The 18,256-nt window shown below is 41.1% G+C and overlaps 1 protein-coding gene across 1 annotated transcript in view; it reads left to right on the plus strand.

Annotated features, from left to right (window-relative positions):
• The first annotated feature begins 9,492 nt into the window (after positions 1-9,492).
• CEP85L (centrosomal protein 85 like) overlaps positions 9,493-18,256 on the plus strand; it is a 133,748-nt gene continuing 124,984 nt past the window's right edge. Inside the window, exon 1 of the mRNA XM_059842225.1 lies at positions 9,493-9,582. Within this exon, the coding sequence (XP_059698208.1) occupies positions 9,570-9,582 (13 nt within the window). The 5' untranslated portion in view covers positions 9,493-9,569. The remainder of the gene's footprint in view (positions 9,583-18,256) is intronic.

Below are 18,256 nucleotides of genomic sequence, written 5' to 3' on the forward strand. Positions count from 1 at the left end.
TGTTCTGGTTAAATAATCTGTGCTGTAAATTGAACAAATTCTGTATTGAACAGCTAGTATATCCTTCTTATAGTCTCTAAAATTGATATAATTATATATTCTTGTAATTATAATTCAATATCTGTTAGCTTGTTACACAGTCTTTGGATATCTCAGACAAGAATTAATAATGTCTATTTAAAACCTAATTTAATTTTCAGTGATTAAAAAATAATTAACACCAGTTCAGGCAATCTGCACATCACATTTCTTGCCATCACTTTAGTTTTCTTGGAACTGAGAAAAATAACAGCTTTTTAAATTGAATAAAACAAATGTTGCTTTGGTCTTTCCAGGCTGTTCACGGAAAATCCCTCTATCTTCATGTTTGTAATTAGTTGTAGTAGTTTCAGTAAAATCCCTCACTTCATATTAAATCAGCACTGCCATCCCATGCTCTGCAGTGGGGTTGTGATCTCCTTCTGGGCAGAGCCCAGCAGCTGGAAGACATGGACACACAAGTTCAATACTGCTATTTTTACACATTTTTACAAGCAGAAGATTTGGCTTCTGGTTAATCTTTTTGGTTCCTTTCTTGTCTGCCTCTATTGATTCCTACTTACAGATATGTGTGTTATGATGACCACTTTTCTTTGATGTATATCTCCTTCCTTCTTTTCTCTTTCTTCCAGTTTTTCTGTTCAGGCTTTGTGCAATTGCAAACAATTTTGCTTACAATGATTGGGTTAAACCAAGCCACTGCCCCACACATCAGCCCAATTTACTGCCAAAGCTAAATTCTGATTTGAAGCATGTCTTTGATTCCAGCAAGTTTAATGTGATTCTCATCTGTATGAGAGGAGAGACCCTTGGCTATCCCAGCAGCCTCCCACCCTGAAATCCCTGGGACAGCAGACAGTGTCCTGCAGAGCCCTTTCACACCACAGAGTAACAACAGGGACCTTGAGAGCAGAACTGGGCCATTGCTACCAGAGCCTCTAGAGAGAATAATCTTTTTCCCTTTGTGCCATACAGAAGTAATTCTGTTTGGTAGCACAGAGTTGTTAAATGTTAAAATACATTTCAAGCAGCTGATACATTTCCTAAAGGAGTCAGCACTAATAATTGCTCTGCAAGCAAATCACTTTGGTAATAAATCTTTCCATCCATGTGCTCTAGAATAACAGAGAAGGAAAAGGACCAGCAGACCTGATTCCTATCACAGTTGCTTTTATCACTGCCCTGCTAAATCATCTCTGGTAAGTTGTTTCACAGCCCTTTTCTGGTCAGATTTTTGTCAGCGTAGAATAAGAATTCCCAAATGGCACCATTTTACTTATAAACTGCTAGTAAAATTGTTTACAGAGAAGGTCCTCAGACTCCGGGGATTCATTAAGCAATAAATGTGGCTGTTACAGTTGCTGGGTACGGGCTTTTTGTCATCTGGCCATTAAACCACATGCTGCAAGGAGTTCACCAATGTGGGACTTTCCTTAGAAGCAACTTGCATTTCAGTTTGATGGTCTTCCTTGGCCAAACACAGAAATAATGGCCATTCATTACATACAAATGGATATGTTCAGAAACGTCAAGTGAATCTATTTGCTGTGGTTTAATCCCCCCCCCCCACCAACTAATAAGCCCCACAAATCTCCAAGGGGACAGGAAAGAGAATCAGAGTAGTAAAAATGAGAACAACTTGTGTGTTGAGATAAAGTTTAATAGATAAAACAAAAGCTGTGCACACACGAGGAAAGCAAAACAAGCAATTCATTCACCACTTTCCATAGGCAGGAAGGTGTTCAGACACCCCCTGGAAAGCAAAGACCTGCCATGTGTAATGGTTACCTGGGAAGACAAATGCCATCACTCTGAATGTGTGCCCTGCCCCTTCCTTCCTCTTTCCCTTCTATTTATGTGCTGGCCATGATGCCACGTTGGATGGAATAACCCTTCTGTCACTTGTGGTCAGCTGTCCCAGCTGTGTCCCCTCCCCACTGCTTGTCCACCCCCAGCCTACTCACTGGGGGAGAGAAAGGCAGAAAGGTCTTTATTCTGTGTAAGCCCAGCTCAGCAAATAACAAAAACATTCCTCCTATCATCAGTAGTGACTCCAGCACAAATCCAAAACACAGCCTCAGACCACATACTATGAAGAAAACTAACTTTACCCCAGCTAAAACCATTACATTCTCCACCCCTAATTCCATACCATGTACATTATGGTCAGATCCCACATTTTCTAATACATTGTCATTAACCACCACGCCCCTTCCCCTCCTTTGGTGTAATACACAGGTATCATTGTTTAGTTTATGGGTGAGCCCTGTAAAATGTCCATAACATGTCCACAAACGTCCACTGAGTTAATTTAGTCCAAGGCTTCAGGCTCCCTTGATTATGGTGATCACTCAGGGTGGGGGAAGTGCTGTGGGTTTGATGTGTGGAGTCACTGGACACCAAACTCAGCTTGGGTTGGGGTCACTGAGCACTTGCACTGCTTCTTGTAAGGCTTCTCCTCCATTGTTCAGGTGGATTTGGTGCAGTTAATTCCTAGAGCAACAATTTAAAGTTATGTCCATTACAAACTCCATTCCTGGTCCCCTTGGACCACATTACAGGGCTTAACATTGCAGTGATCACTGACCAGTAAACCACAAAAGTAAATGTCCAGTAGTTAAAAGTAGCTAATTTTCCTGTCTTTCTTTGTATCTATAATTAGGCTCTGAGGACTTTATTGCCCTCAGGCAGAGTGCCTGTCTCTAGCAGTTGCACAAAGAATCACAGAACCATTTAGGTGGGAAAGGACCTTTAAGAGCATCAAGTCCAACCATTAACTGAGTCTGACAGACTCCAACATGCACATTTCTTGCTGTTCCCACATCCTGCACTTCCTAGTTTCTTTTCATGGCCCATTGCTTAGCAATTGATTTTACTTCACACTGTGAATTCTCCATAAATAAAAGGCAGGCAATAACACTTTAACATAAACGGTCAGTTCTTGTGATTCTCTATTTATTCACTCAATCAATAACTTACAGCTGGTAAAAAAATTCATTGACAGGAAGTTCCTGCACTCCCAACCTGAATTGCTTCCCAGCAGCTGCAAAAAGACCCTTCAGCCAAGAGTGAGCAGAGGGAGTTACTAGTGATTGCCACAGCACCCTGTCTCTCTTTCTTTCTGAATTACTTCTGCCTTGAAATATCAACTGGCAGGCCCAGAGTGAATTGGCCTGGATAGGTGTTCCTCTATTCATTTATACTGACACCAGAGAAATCATGATCTCAAAAGTCAGCCTCTTACCTGGGCAAAGCTACCACAGCAGACAATGCTGGCATACCATGGACTGGCTGTTGGCAGAGAAAAGCTGCTCCAGGCTGCAGCAAGACTGCTTTTTAATTTAATTGCTTCATCTTTGCCACTGCAGGACCATGCACAGCAATTTATGCCATCATTTTGTGTTGGTTATTAGAACTAAAACCTTTTGTCACTTGCATAACTTTCAGTTAATTTGAAGCATACGCTATGAGCTTGAAATGCAAAGTGTATCTAAAAAACAGAAATTACTGTCACTGGGAGTTAGTGGACGAGGGAGGGAAGCTACTGATGCCAAAATTCTAATGATCTATGCTTTATATCCTTGGTATGATCACTTGTTAATATTTAAAGTACCTCACTTTGAGCAATATTGTCCAATGTTAAGAATCTCAGGGATCAATCATAAAGAGAATGTGACTGAAAAATTGGATGAAAGATAAAAAACATAATAATATTTTATGAGCATATGACTTTGTGGAGCAAATTTTATCTGATATTTTTAACTGATAAAAAGGTATCTGAAGCCCTGATTCTGCAAAAGCCATTTAGTCCTTCAACAATCAAGAGAAATATAGAATATGCCTGGATTTAGAAATACAAAATGTATTTTTAATGTTTGAAATAAGATGTAATGTTGGGATTCTTCATGCCTGTAAATATTTTTTGTAGGTCTCCAAAGAGACAAAAGTTCTGACAAAAGTAGTGGGTTGAGAGAAAGAGTAGGTTTAATTGGAGCATAAGCTTTTCACATTAAATTCACATTTCACATTAAGTTCAGCATTTCCTAGAAAGAAGCTTTTATATATATGGTAATAGATCCTACCTTTATTTTTTGCTACACCATAAAAGAATTCCAGCACCTAAATATGTTCTATAGGTAACATTTTGTCATCAGATCAAGTGGATAAGCATGTTTAAACAAATTTGATGTCCATGCCTGATGTTACCCCAACAATTCAATACCATTTCTTGAGTCCTTAAGGAGATCCATACATTAAAACCTCTCATGTATATGAATAAATAGTGTTATTTAATATACATGTCTTCTGAATCATTACTCTACAATTTTAGGTTCTGTGTTTGTCCCCCACTAAAAGGGAGTTTGAGTTTATTCTAGTGAATCAAGTGTTATGGGAAGAAACACAAGTATGGGCTGCCAAAACACTTTGGTACCTGAACTTTCAATGAGTTTTCACAAACTGCCCATAACAATCAAATAAGTCTTTTAAGTGAAGTCATACTCAAAAGAAACCTGGGGAATACTGTGAGTTGCACTGGTTTCTGTAAATTGCAAGCGAAAAGGACAAAATTATCAAATTTTTCATCACAGACAAAGTGGGGTAGGATCAGTGGATCCTTCTCTCTCATGTATTCTCCACAGGTCTCAAGAAATTTAGAAAAGCAGAGAAACTTAAGTTGTCAGTGAAAACAATGTGATTAACAGCAAGTCTGCGAAGAGCAAAACCACAGAAGTGTAGCCTTTCCTGAAAATTTGCTGTATAAATACATATTTTAAATCAATGGAATTTGAACTTGTGCTTAGACTGAAAAAGGTCAAAATAAACACATACATAACCATCAAAGTGAAATAACAGAAGTATAAGAGTGTGACATTCCAAGTTTTGTGTTCTTGCCGAGGTCAACAAAAGAAGTAGGATTTTTTTCTTTGTATTGTACATATTTTTGCATCACAATGTTAATGTGGCCACATTTCTAAAAGTCACAGTAATTTTTTAACCATTCCTTTACAATGCTCTGAATTATTCTAGTGAGACAAGCCTTTCTGCTTTTCTTTCTTTTTTTTTTCCCCTGTAAGATGAACTATGGGGATTCCTGCTGAATGAGTGATTATTTCCAGCTGTGTTAATAAATGTTCTGAAAAGACAACAAGGAATTGTTTATATGTTGTGTTTTAACTGTCCAAAAATCAATTTTGAATTTTTAAAGGAGGTGTCTCTTATTGGTTGCAGAGAAATACTGTAGGAAACAAATCTTTATGAGGAATGGAGAAGGAGCAGCCCTGAAACATTTCTGTGATCCATATCTTCTTCAGAAGTCTTTCCTTAAGAAGGGCACTTCAAATGAAAATCTTTCCCTTTTTAAAAAAGTGCAGGACTTTATGCCATGTTTGGTTTTAAACTTACCCTTGTCTCCCCCCACAGTGAAGCCACATGGTTTGAATTAAAGAAACAAAGTACAAAGCAATAACTGTATTTTTTAAATGTTGCTCAGGAATGTATCCATTAATGAGAATAGCTAATGTAAAGAAAAAGCTTCTCATAACAAAAAGTCTGAACTCCAAAACAATTCCTTATCCATTCAAAAAGCAAACTTGTATTAACACCTATTTACTATCGATAGTACTATCAGCTCTGGAGAACCAAGATTTTTATATGAATTCCTGTGGTTTGCTTTTGTTTCAGGCAGTCTTTATCAAAACAAACTGTTTAGAGTAATTATTTAGTCACAGATCTTTGCATCCAGTGAACTTCTAGAGTCTCCACTTACAGAGGTAAATTACAGACCTGAGCTCCAGAGCTGGTTTAGCTGATCTGATCATTCAGAAAACTGTTAGAATTTGTTCCAAATAAAAATTTGTTCCAAAGAATTTGTTCCATTTGTTCCAGTTGTATTTGCAGTAATCTTTATTTGTGTGAGGACAACAAGGTGTTTCACCAAGTGAAAGCAGTTGTATAAATGCAGTGGAAGGATCCACAAGCAGGTAATGTCTTAACATTACCCAAATACAATCAGTGGTAGCTAGATCAATATTTATCTTAACAATAATTATCTGAACAATTGCCTGGATCCCAAGAGAAAGTGGCACTGCATAAACCCTATTAATCCCATGAGGAGACGTATCTCCTAGCAAGGAAATGTGTTTCAGAGCTTCATTTAGCCTCAAGAGTATTGCATCAGAAAAACAAAGACTTGGGTATCAGAGTTAAAAATTTATATCTTCAAAACCCCTGCAGTACTTCTATACAGCACAAAAGGGAGTTCCTCCATGCCAATTTTCCAGCAGTGAAGTTCCCTCAGGAGTTGAGCGTGTGTTTTGTGTACAGTCTGTTGCTACCTAGTGCGTGTAGCTAAGCTACACTGAGATCTCTATTCTAAGCAAATATCTACTGAACTCAGTGGTAAGACCAGGTACATGTGGTATTCAATGAATCTGGTTCAATGTACGAAATAATTTGCCCTTTAAACAATAGTTCAAACACCTGTGTAAGTTCAAGTTCATTTTCTGGTCATGAGTTTTTGAACTCACATCTATTATGAATGCTTAAATTAGCTACATAATGCTATAGGATGTAGTGTTAACCTTTTCATTGCAAAATGGGATGGCTTTATGTAGTAATTAGAGAAAGGCAATAACTTTAGGACTAGACCACTTGTCTAGATCAGGGGAGGAAAAGAGGACTTAGGTTCTTCCATCTACTCTTGTGAATCATTAAATATCCAAACAATAAATGGGTTTACCCAATCCCGGGTGAATGCTTAAACATGAAGAGCAAGAAGAGACACAGTGTAAATGTCTAAATACTCAATGCAAAGAGCAACACTTCCAACACAAGGAATTTAGAGAACCCCATCCCATGCTGAGGCCAAAGTTGGCCCCTCTTCAGCAGCTGTGTTGGCATCTCTTCCCTGTGAACTGAACTGCTTGTAACAATTCAGGTGCTTTTTCCTTTAGCTGTTGGGGGTTTCCTGCAAGAATTTGATCTCTGAAGTCAAATAGAAAGGAAGTAATTTAAAATCTAGGGGTTTTTTGGGAAGCTGGTCCCTATGATGTTGCAGCTGGATCCTCTTTCCCCTGTCATGCTGCAGGTCAGTTACATTCCTGCAGTACAGCTCAAAATAACTGGTAATTCTTGGCCAGAGTGATGGGCTGAGAGAGGGGACAGGACAGCTGGGTGAACTTCCACAGAGGGTCAGCAGTGTTAGACAAGAGAAATGATGGTTATATCTGAAAAAAGCTGGGGGCAAGGAGAGAGGGGAGAGAGCAATCCCAAGGATTGCATTATACAGTCCATTCTGAAGGGAAAAACATGGGAAGAAAGGGAAGTGATCAAAATATTAAAAGGCCTTTTTTTTTTTTTTTTTAAATTGTATATTTACTTACTAGAAGTCTTCTTAGTAAGAGGAGGTCATGCAGTCAAACTTTTTAGTAGGGCCTGTAGCAATAGGACAAGGGGTGATGGTTTTAAACTGAAAGAGGATAGATTTAGATTACATATAAGGAACAAATTTTATATGGTGAAACACTGGCACAGATTGCTCAGAAGGTGGTGGATGCACCATGCCTGGAAATATTCAGGGTCGGGTTGGACAGAGCTCTGAGCAGCCTGGTCCAGTGGAAGATGTCCCTGCTCACTTCAGGGGGGTAGGACTACATGACATTTAAAGGTGCATTCCAACTGAAACTATTGTGTGATTCTAGGAATAAGAGGGAGGGGAGGAAGCTGGAAAGAGAAGTCACTTGAAAAGGAAAGAGAGAGTTAAGTCAATAAGAAGAACCCAGACAGGAAATGAAAGATGAAACTCAAGGACAAAAGGACTTTTAATTCTGGATCAATTAGAGAGGTGTCTGACTGTCAGGGGCCAGCCCCTTCACTTCAGTCAGTGAGTAATATCCACCATTCTTGTCAAATCATCTGCTACTGTTATCTGCTGATAAGATTGAAGTAGAGCTAGGGGGAAATTGCTACTTTTTATTTTTGTTTGCAGGTTCTTCAAAAAGTGGCAAAATTGCCAAGGGTGTCAAATGACCCCACAGCAGGTGTGCTTGGCACAGGCAGGGGGTCTGTGGAAGCTCAAACCATGTTTTTCCAGCCACTGCTGTTCAGACTATCTGCAGATGCAGCAAGGAAAGACTGTCTGTATTTAATGGTAAAAATGCAAAGAAACCAGATGGATTTCACTGAAGCTAGGTAAAACTTCTCCTTCCATGCCTTTTGACTTGTGTTGTCAAGTCAAAACAGCGCTGCTGACTTGCTGGCACAGATGTTTCCTTTTACATGTGTGTCTCCAGTGGTTTTTAGTCTGACATGTAGCTGTGTAAGCAGGACCTCCTGCAGTCCGTGTCACGGAGCTGACTCAGCTTGCAAGCAAACACTTTTCCCTATTCACCAACCCTGCAGAGTCAAATGGAGCTCCTGAAGGAATTCTGCAAGTTTCTTGACCCGTGCCCAGAAACACAGGTTCTGTAGGCTAGATTTGTCCTTCAGCAGTCCTGCAGTCCTGCACAACTGCTCTTTTCTGTAATTCTTTTGCAACCACAACATCTCTGCAAGATTTTTCAACTGTTCTTGCAGTTATACTTAGTTGTCAAGATTTCATCCACTTGCATGAATAGTTTGTTGCTCTGCTGCTAATCTCTACCTTATCTAACTATTTAGTGGGTACTAAAATGAGTGACAGAAACGCAGTGCTGAAAGTATAAACCCTGGTGAGGCAATCCAGTTATCAGACACGCCACATGCCTGCAGTATGTGATGCTATCAGAACTTTTCCATGAGTTCCCAGTCTTACTTGTATATTTCTGTGAGCTGGATATTAGTGGCAGCTTTCTGCATCTGTCAGATGCTAATTCAGAAACAAAAAAGAGATTGTAGTTCCTGTCTCAAATGCTGTGGGACACTGGCAAGGATTCAGGGAGCTGTCTGCCCTACTATGAAACCCGGTTTAAGAAGGTAGAAGCAGGGTCCTGATTAACTTATGGACAATGTTCTGCCTCAGCAGAGAATGCAAGGGCATGTGGAGATGTCTGTGGACCTATTCAACCCTTGAGTGTGCACATCTCTACCACACTGCAGCAAAAGGCAGGGCAAGAGAGGTCCGAGTTCATCCCTATGTGACAAAGAGGAACTAAAGGTCAGTATTGCCCTTAATAAAGACCATGAACACCTGTCCAGATAAAATCAGCATTAAACAGTAGCAGTCAGATGCTTTTCATCTGTAGCTCTCGGAGTATTTCACAGAGGTAAGCACTGCAATTCTGAGCACAGAGCTCTGAGCAATAAAGCCTTTTCACAGACATATTTCTAGCAGATCTTTGTTAAAGTCACTTCTCTCCACATGGCGTCAGTTTAAGATTTACATGCAAAGTACAAGAAGGAGGGGAGGCGGCTGCCTGTTGTTGTTACCAACCCAGTGCTGAGTGCCTCTGCACTTTGCAGTGCGTGGTTTGAGCTGCAGCCCTGCAGCTCTCCTGTTACCACCACGATTTCCTGTTGCACTCATTTGAAAAGACAATGTTCCTGAGGAAGTTATGAAGACGGCAAGTAAGTTGCTGCCCTAATTTCTGTGCGTTTGGTTAAGAGTGCTTTCTTATTTATGCTGGTTAGAGCTTTTTTATGGTACTTCTCAAACATTTGGATGAGAAGCTTGTGCTTCCAGAGAACATATGGGCAAAACTGTGTATTCTGCAGTCCCCTCAGCATGTTGCTCAGAAACAGCTGCAGAAGATTCAAGGCAGCTCTTTTCTCACTGGTGCTGAAACTGTGAGGGAAGTGACTTAAATATTGAGTTGCAAGACGCTGCTGCAGCTGTGATGTCAGATAAGAAAATGTAACTATTGGTAAATCTGCTGTATGACTGTAAATGTTTCTTAAAGGCAGTAACTGGAAAAAGCAGTTTCACATGTTTAAGCCAGCACTGGTTTTTTTAAAGTGCTTAATTATTTACGCCTTCGGATGGACTCTCCCAGCAATTGGGAAGCGTGTGCTAGAGAGCTCCCTCGCAGCTCACAAAACAGGGCTCTCACTAGGAAGGATGTCTGCACCTTTTTGCTGACAGCCATGGCTTCCTGCCTTTGTTTGGGGAGATGATGCAGTGGAGGGAAGCAGCAAGTTCGCTGTCTGCCTGCGGAGCAGATAACCTGCACAACTTGCAGCGGGGATCAGGGGGCTGCTTTGGCTTTGCCTGCCCTTTCTGTCACGACAGCAGCTGCTTTGCGGGCTACAGCTCCCAAGTGTACAGAGGGCTGGACACAGCTCTCGAGCAAGGGGATTATCCAGAGAGAATATTAGGTGCTATCCTTTTTTTTCTGGGCACACAGGAAATGTTGTGGGAAAAGCTGAGTTGCTAGGCAGTTGTTTTGCTGGTAATGCGGGAAGGAAGCCAGCACAGAGCGAGCCACAGAGGGGCCGTTCTTCTCAGGCCGCAGAGGAGCCTCAGTGGGTTCTTTGCACTCCCAGTTTTCCTCGTGTCTCAATGCCTGGAAGCCCTGGATGCCATGTATCACTGCTTTTAAAACTGATAAATCAGTTGTGGCACTCTTCTTTCCACTCACCCAGAAAGTTTTAATTTCTTTAACATGTATCTGATCAGTTTTTAAGTTTCAGTTTGCTCAACCAAAGCTTCTGTTGTTACTTCTAGAAAAAGTGAGAATTAGAAAAGGAAAGAAAGCCATTAACTTGAAAAGTGGCAAATGTAAAAAAAATTTTAAAAAGAGAGTAAAAATTATAAAAATTATTATGGCCTAGTGTGGGAAATGAATAATAAAGAAAATAAATTCTTTAGCTGTATGCTCATCAGTGATATTTCAGGTTTTGTTGCAGCATCACTTTAAGGATTCATTCTGCTTAAGGTTAAGTAAAGTAAAATACTCCCCTAACACACTAATTTAAACCATGAAGTGGCATGTGAGGGCCCAATGTAATCCCTGTAGTTTATGTGAAGAAGTGCAAAATGCAGGGACTTATAATGGTGAGACTTACTAGACTTAGTACTAGGCACTAATCTCCATTTCTGAGACCAAGTAGAGAGAAATGCACAGCCCTTGGGCATCACACTCTGTTTCAGTGAGCTGTGAGAGTTAGGTATGTCAGCTGCAGAATTAGGAACACAATGCCAGACAGTGGGAAGCCAGGAAGCTGCTCTTCAGGAGAGTCACAGACATGATATGGACACTCTGATGTGAAGAAGAGAGAAGGTGTTTTTCAAGGCCACTATTGATCTTGTCTCCCCTGTCTCCTGTGAGTCTCTAAAAGGCTTTGTGTAAGAGAAACTACCCTTAGGTTTGGTGCTCATGGGCATCACCACTGACAGTGCTAGCAGGGGGTCATGGTCAGACAAGTGTGGAGAGCAGGATCTTGCACTCTGAGTCACCTTCCTGCTGCCTGGTGGCAAATTTTATTTTTCTAGCTTAGCATTGGTGGTGCCAGCCCAAATCTCGGTCAGTGCCAAGCCTGGCAGTGGTGTGAATGGTGAATGCTCAGGAGGAGGATGAGTTTCATGCAAAAGGGAGCTCTCATTCCTGCTGCCTTTAATGCACAAGATCTTTGGCAGCCTGAGAAACCAGAAGCTGGGTGTCATCTTTCACCATTACTATATGCAACTTCCTTCATTTGCTTTAATGTGCTGCAGTCAATATTTCCTAAGAAGTGGCTAAGATCATTATGCCATCTTTTCAGCTCATGTTTGTTAGTTTCAATTTTTGCTGGCATAGTAGCTGAATATAAAACCTTATTTTCTTCACTCAAGAATTCAATTTCTTTCTTACTTCATAAATAAGTCAATGTATGGAATTGTATTACAAAAGCCCTACTAAATAATAAATAATGCAATTGGTCTGCCACATGATTCTGTGTTTGTCTCTTTGCCCAGTGCTCCTCTAATTCACAAAATGGGTTTTGTATCATCGTGCATGTAAGTTTAGATTCTTTACTGTACCTTTCATAAAACTCATGCCTGCTCTGAACTAGATGCTTCTCCTAAGAGTTTATACAGAGCAAAAAGTCTTTATTTATTTTACAAAATCTCTCTGAAGTTTTAGTTATGTGATGTGGTTGTTTTTTGGGTTTTTTTTTTCTTTTCTCATGACATAATGAAGTTTAGAGTTGGTAAGCCCCCTGACTCTGTTGCGTACAGATTCTGCTTTGAAAGAACTTGTGAAGGTGCTAGAGGAGCTCAGAGTTTAGCTGTTCTGTGTCTGTTGTGTGCCTCATCTATATGAAATCCATCCATATTTTCTGGGAGCTTCAGGAGACTGTGCTGCAAAGGGTCTAGAAAGCAGTTTGAAAAAAATGTTTGTTTGCTGTTTGATCTATCCAGGTGCTGAGAGCTTGCAGGGGTAACTGCAGCCAAAACCAAAACCCAGTACGTGAATGATTCACTTCAAAACTTCTACTACCTCATCTACATGTGCATTATTATGCTCAAACTAAATAGAAAATTGACCTGAAAAATCCATCTGGTATTGACAGTATCTGAGTGATTCTTCCCTGAAACTCACTCGACTCTTGTTTATCTCAGTGACCAAGGTTCCAGCTGATCTCCAGGAGCTTCATGGCAGCACAAGCAGTGAGGGGAAATCAAGGCATTAGTAGAACATGCTAGAGATACCTATGGCAAAACTGGACTGTGAGAAGATGGTGAGCCACAAGCTTTTGGCACAAGGCCAGAAGAAAATGCAGAGGAATATCTAGAGGTCCTTAAAAAGTTCTGTCTTGAATATGCCATGAAAGTGATTAAGGTACCTTTGACAGTAGAAGATATCCTGGCCTGTGAAAAGGCAGAGGTGGGAACACAGTGGAGGGGTGTGCACACTATGAGTGGAAAACCCCCCCAAACTTTGCAAAAAATGCAAGCAAACAGATAAAGTGGAAATAAACTGGTTTTTGAGGAACTTTGAAATTACAGAATTGTCTTCAGATTTTTCAGGGTGAGAGATGTAGTAAGTACATCCCAGAGTAGTAGGGACTAATAAGGAAGGATTACAAAGTAGACCCCAGAACACCAATGCTGAACATCTGATGATTCAGAGAACTACACTCTAAAGACAAGATAATATTCAAAATATAGAAGTCTGCAAGCAGAATGATGATGAGAAGGATTCCATTGTAGCAGGGAAAGTTAAGAGTGCCATCCAGAAATCAGTGAAAACAAAAGGTCCAAAGAGTGAATGCCTCTGAGCAAAATGATCCAGGGGAAGAGGAGCTGGTCTCTTCAGGAAGGTGCCTGGGCTATATAATACACAGAAAGATAGGGGAAAAAAGAATGAGAAAAGTCATAAAAGAATGAGAAAAGTCAATTCTACTGTTAGTGCCTAAGAAAAGTGAACTGCTAAGCTGTACAAACCACCAGAGATGGCTGATCAGGGAAATTAGATCCTTTTCAAACAGCTGTGAGCTGTTAGGTCACACTTAGCTGTTAGTAAAGTACTTTGTGCTTCACAAAGCACTGCTGGAATCAGCAGAGGTAGGTAAGCTTGGCTCCCGAAAACTTCTCAGGTGCAGTAGGATCAGTGACCTTGACAAAAAACACAAGCAATTGGTTCAAGGTGATAACTAGCACTTGATAGGATGTCTGCTATCCCTCAGCACCCTCCCAGCCTTCTTGGAGGAACTCATTAATGGAGCTAATATGGCAGAAGGGGTCACAATAGGAAGATTTGTTTTGTGAACACAGAGAATAGAGATTTGAAGAGTAAAGACAACAGCTTCTGCAGACGGGTGAGTTGAAGTACTGATCAGTATGTAGAAACCTGGCAAAAGCAGTGGCAATGGAGAAATGAGAATTACATGGATAGTAAAAAGGCAGTGCTGTGGCTGTGGTGGATCACCTTTTGTGCAAAGGCAGCTTGATCACTGAGGATAGAAATTGTTTAAGGAAACCATGAGGGATTGTACAGGGGAGGTGTTCTTGGCTTATGCAAGGTCTCCACAGAGGGAGAAATTACCAACTTTCAACCTGTGGTTTACAAGTCCCTGGGAATGCATGGATTAATGGCACTGGAGCAGGGAAGTGGTCACAGCACCAGCCTGACAGAATTAAAGAAACATTTGGACAACACTCTCAGGGACATGGTGTGACTCTTGGGGTGTCTTGTGCATGGCCAGGAGCTGGATTTGATGATTTGATGGGTTATTTCCAGCTCAGCTTGTTCTATGATTCCACGCAGCACCTGTAAAAAAAGCAAGTTTCACTGTCAGTGAACTTAGCATTTGTGAATGGTCTTGAGAAAGCAGTGAAGGGGATTAACAACAACAACAAAAAAAAAGGCTAGAAAGAGTGGCATGTGTTGCAATTTAGTTCCACCTATAAATGACTGGAGCAGATCTGTTAGATCTTGGAACTCTCCCTGGACCCTGTAACAAAAGTTGCTCTAATCATACATACCTAGTGTTTGCCTTCAATCAAAAATGTTGCTACCAAAGCTTTTAAAGAGCTTTTTTAATTTTCCAATGTGTATCATCAGTACCCATATTGGGGCTGGACTAAACAATGCTTTCATCATCCTCCAAGTCCTTTCAGACACTGGTCTTGCCTCCATCTCCTTCTCAACAGCCTGCGGGAAGGCAGAGGATCTTATCCAAAGACTGTGGCATCTATTGCTGACTCTGATGGAAATCCAATATCAATATCTTTAAAATACTGCTGACTTGTGTGGCAGGATAGCATTTGTTAAAATACTTCTCTGCCTTATTTAATTAACTTGTATCACTTAGTGTCATCATAGTTTTAATTCTGCCATCTGCTGCCCTTAGATTTATGGGCAACAGTATGGTGTCCCTTCTGAAAGAATTCCTTGGAATAGTTTGTGCAGTGATGTCTTGTGAGGAACAAGGACACAGGGCACTGAAATCTTGTTAGTCCTCACATAAGCTGAAGTGTCTTCTGAGAGCTTCCTAAAAGCAATAAAATGTCCATAAAACAGATTGGTAGGAGGAGCACACACTGGGTGAAATGCACGGGGGAGAAGAGATTGCACAACAAAAACCTCAGTGAAGTGCTGAGAATTAAGTGGAAGTAGCTACCTTCCTTTGAAGCTTCTCACTTTTATAACTCCCTCTTCAAGCAGAGGTGTAGTTTTGCCCATTTTGTCCATCACCATCTACATCCAGAGCTGCTTGCTGGTGGTCTGTGCCATAGCATCCCTTTCAAATGCTGATGATGCATTTCTGCTCTCATTTCCTCCTCTGCACACACATGTGTCACACACAAACACCCTACAGCTCTGTTCTGGGGAATCCTCCAAGATAAAAATATCAGGAGCTACCCTGGGGAAGGAATGAAGTAAAATGGCTCCAAGGGTTGGAGCCTAAAGTTCCAAACAACAATAAGGATTTAAAAAGTGATGCTAAGGGAAGTAAAGACACTTTAGAAAATGAGAAACTCAGCCTTCATTTCTGACTGTGGTTTTCAAAGCAATAATAGTTTCCCTAACTCTTCCCAGCACATTAGCATGTATTTTCCCCCAAAATAGCAAATTATGGTGACTAGAGAAGAGAGAGAGAGCCAAAGGATTTACTAATATATATTCTATGCATACCAGTGGTGATTATGTCATAGAGAAAAAATGCCTGGGATTTTTTTCCCAGTTTATATAGCAATAACCAACAGAGGTCAGGGCATTTCCTAAAGATTTAGTGACTGTTTGGAGTTAATATCCTTCACCTTACTTATGGACCACCATTTGCTCCCATCCAGCATTTTATCTGCTGGAAACACTCTGCACAGCAGTCACCATTTCCTATGGAAGAGCAGCACAAATCAGTACAAATGGTGTTTGGGCAGCTACCCTGCATGTAGAATGCACATCATGTGCAAGAATAAAGGCAGGAAACAAAAGCCTCCTGGACACAGGACTGGCCTGATTTTTGTGGAACACAACCCTGTCCTTCTGCTGGACATTCAGGAAAACGTGTTGACCTTTTCTGACCCCCTTTTACATAGCAGCCTCTTCACTCAGCGTTTCAAATAACAGAATTCAGGATTTTTGTAATTTAAATAACAGAGCGGTTTAAAAGGTTAAGCACAAAAACTCTTGTAAAAGAACTCTGTTTTCAGGCCAAGATATGTCTTTACTCCTGAAGAGGTTTTGAAGCTGTAAAAGTGTGTTTTTCCATCTTATGTAAACTGCCTGGCACTTTTCAAAATGATGCTGTCCACACTAATTAATTCAGTTTTGCAAAGCTCCTGGGGCAGAGCTGGAGGGGAGCAGAGAGAGCATCAGTTCAGAGGTCCCATAGCAAGAAAAGCTTGTCTGAGCAAACACCAAAGCAAGGCAGATGGTGAGAAGCACATCTGAAGGCATCCAAGCAGAGTGATGAGGAAGCTGCACAGAGTATGTGATTACCCACAGAGGAGCAAGGAATGGGAGAGAAACCAGCCAGGCTCATGAGAAACTGAGCAGAAAAAAATGAAAGGGTTAGACTCAAAAACCCCTATAAAATATGTGCCCAAATGATAGAACTTCTGGTACATGCCTGAATATTTTCAGCAGTTATTTCTTACAGATTTGAATAAATATTTCTAAAATACAATAGTATGGTTTTGCTATTATTATCTTATTATTTAAAAGGCTTTTGTTTAGTTCTTCTGGACAAAATCCAAACAAGATTAGTCATGTGTATTTAAATCCTTTGTTTTGGAAATCATCTTACACATGTGAAAGAAACATATCTCTGGTGAGCAGTATTGCTGGAGATGGTGAGGAAGAGAAGCCCTGTGTTGGTATTCCTGCTGGCACTACTCCACAGGCCCCAGCCAAGAGGCTGAGATAATACAGACACGGGGTGTCAGAAAGAGTCTGCTTTGGAGAGGGGCTTTTATTCTCTTTCATTCCCTGCTTTTAAGCCTGGGAAGCAGAGCAGATGCCATTAGAGCCACACTTCCTGCATCAGGACTCATGGCCTGGCACTGGCACCTGGAGAGGCACACATGCCAGGCTGGAGGCCAAGTGATGTGTAACACCTCCATGGGGCTCTGGGACTCAGTGTGGGACACCCACCTCACCCTTCTCCCACAGGGCCAGCAACCAGTGAGATCCCATGGCTGTGGCTTGGGGAGACAGGGAAAAAGTGCATGTTATGAGTTAGAATATGGCAGAAAATAGATTTCTGAAAACTTCAAGCAGCATGCTCCAGCATGGCAATGTATTCGGGGACTGGCTGGATGCTCTATCTGTGTGTCCAGCCAGCACAAGTGTCCACTCAGACTCTCCTTGGGTTTAACTGATCATTTCCTGGAATTTTACATCAGTTATATCAGGAGGAAAAAACTTTTGACAAGCATTAAATCAAAGATAATTAAGCCCTCTTAACTGGAAATTCTTTTATTTGTTTAGCTGTGATGATGATGGGGCCGCTCAGTGGAAAGTCAGGAGGCATGCAGGAAACAGGCTGCTCTGCTGGGCCAGGCTGGGGCCATCGCTGGGCTGCAGCTTGCCCTGAGGAAGCAGGGGAGTGAGTGACCAAACCAGGGAACAGGGACAAGCTGGGCCGTGGGGCAGGACACTGAGCTTTGGGGCAGGGGAGAGCAGAGGGAGAAGCTGGGTGGGAGAAGAACTGAGTGCTGGTGCTTGTGTGGATTACTGGAGTACAAGTCTCTTCTCTCCTGTTCCCACCTGTTAGTGCTTCTGGTTTTATTTTTGCCATGGCACAAGAGGAAACATGGGGTTCACCAACTCAAATGGTTTCTAATTTAGCTTGTACATTAATACATGGAATAAGTGGATACTTAGCCAGGAGGTGAATGTGTAGTTCATTAGCTACTTTGAACTATATTTTTATGGGTTCTTAGTATACAATATATATTACAGTAAAGTTACTGTTTACTCTGTTTTACTCTGCTTTCCCAATGACTATGCAAAAGCCTTGTGCAGATGAGTTTGTGGGCTGCAAATTCATACTCTGGCTGCTGCACACTGAGTTACTCACTGCAGACAGACCCCAACTTAAAGCAGCAGCACTCCTTTGCATAGATTAAGTTAATTAGCTAGAGCTTGTGGTTCTGCTATGATCAGGCATCAGCTGCAGTGGGTAGCCCTAAGTGGTTTCAAAATAGAAGCAGAAAAATAACAATAACTAGTTGAAACTGAATCCATTTCCATTGATGGTCTTGGCAATGTTAGGTTTATGGTTGTAGCTGATGATCTTAAAGGTCTTTCGTGACCTAAATGATTCTGTTTCGAATTGGTTGTGTAGGTGTCCTGTCAGATGAGCTTTGGCA

Source organism: Haemorhous mexicanus, chromosome 3, assembly GCF_027477595.1.
Source record: "Haemorhous mexicanus isolate bHaeMex1 chromosome 3, bHaeMex1.pri, whole genome shotgun sequence".
Lineage (NCBI taxonomy): Eukaryota > Metazoa > Chordata > Aves > Passeriformes > Fringillidae > Haemorhous > Haemorhous mexicanus.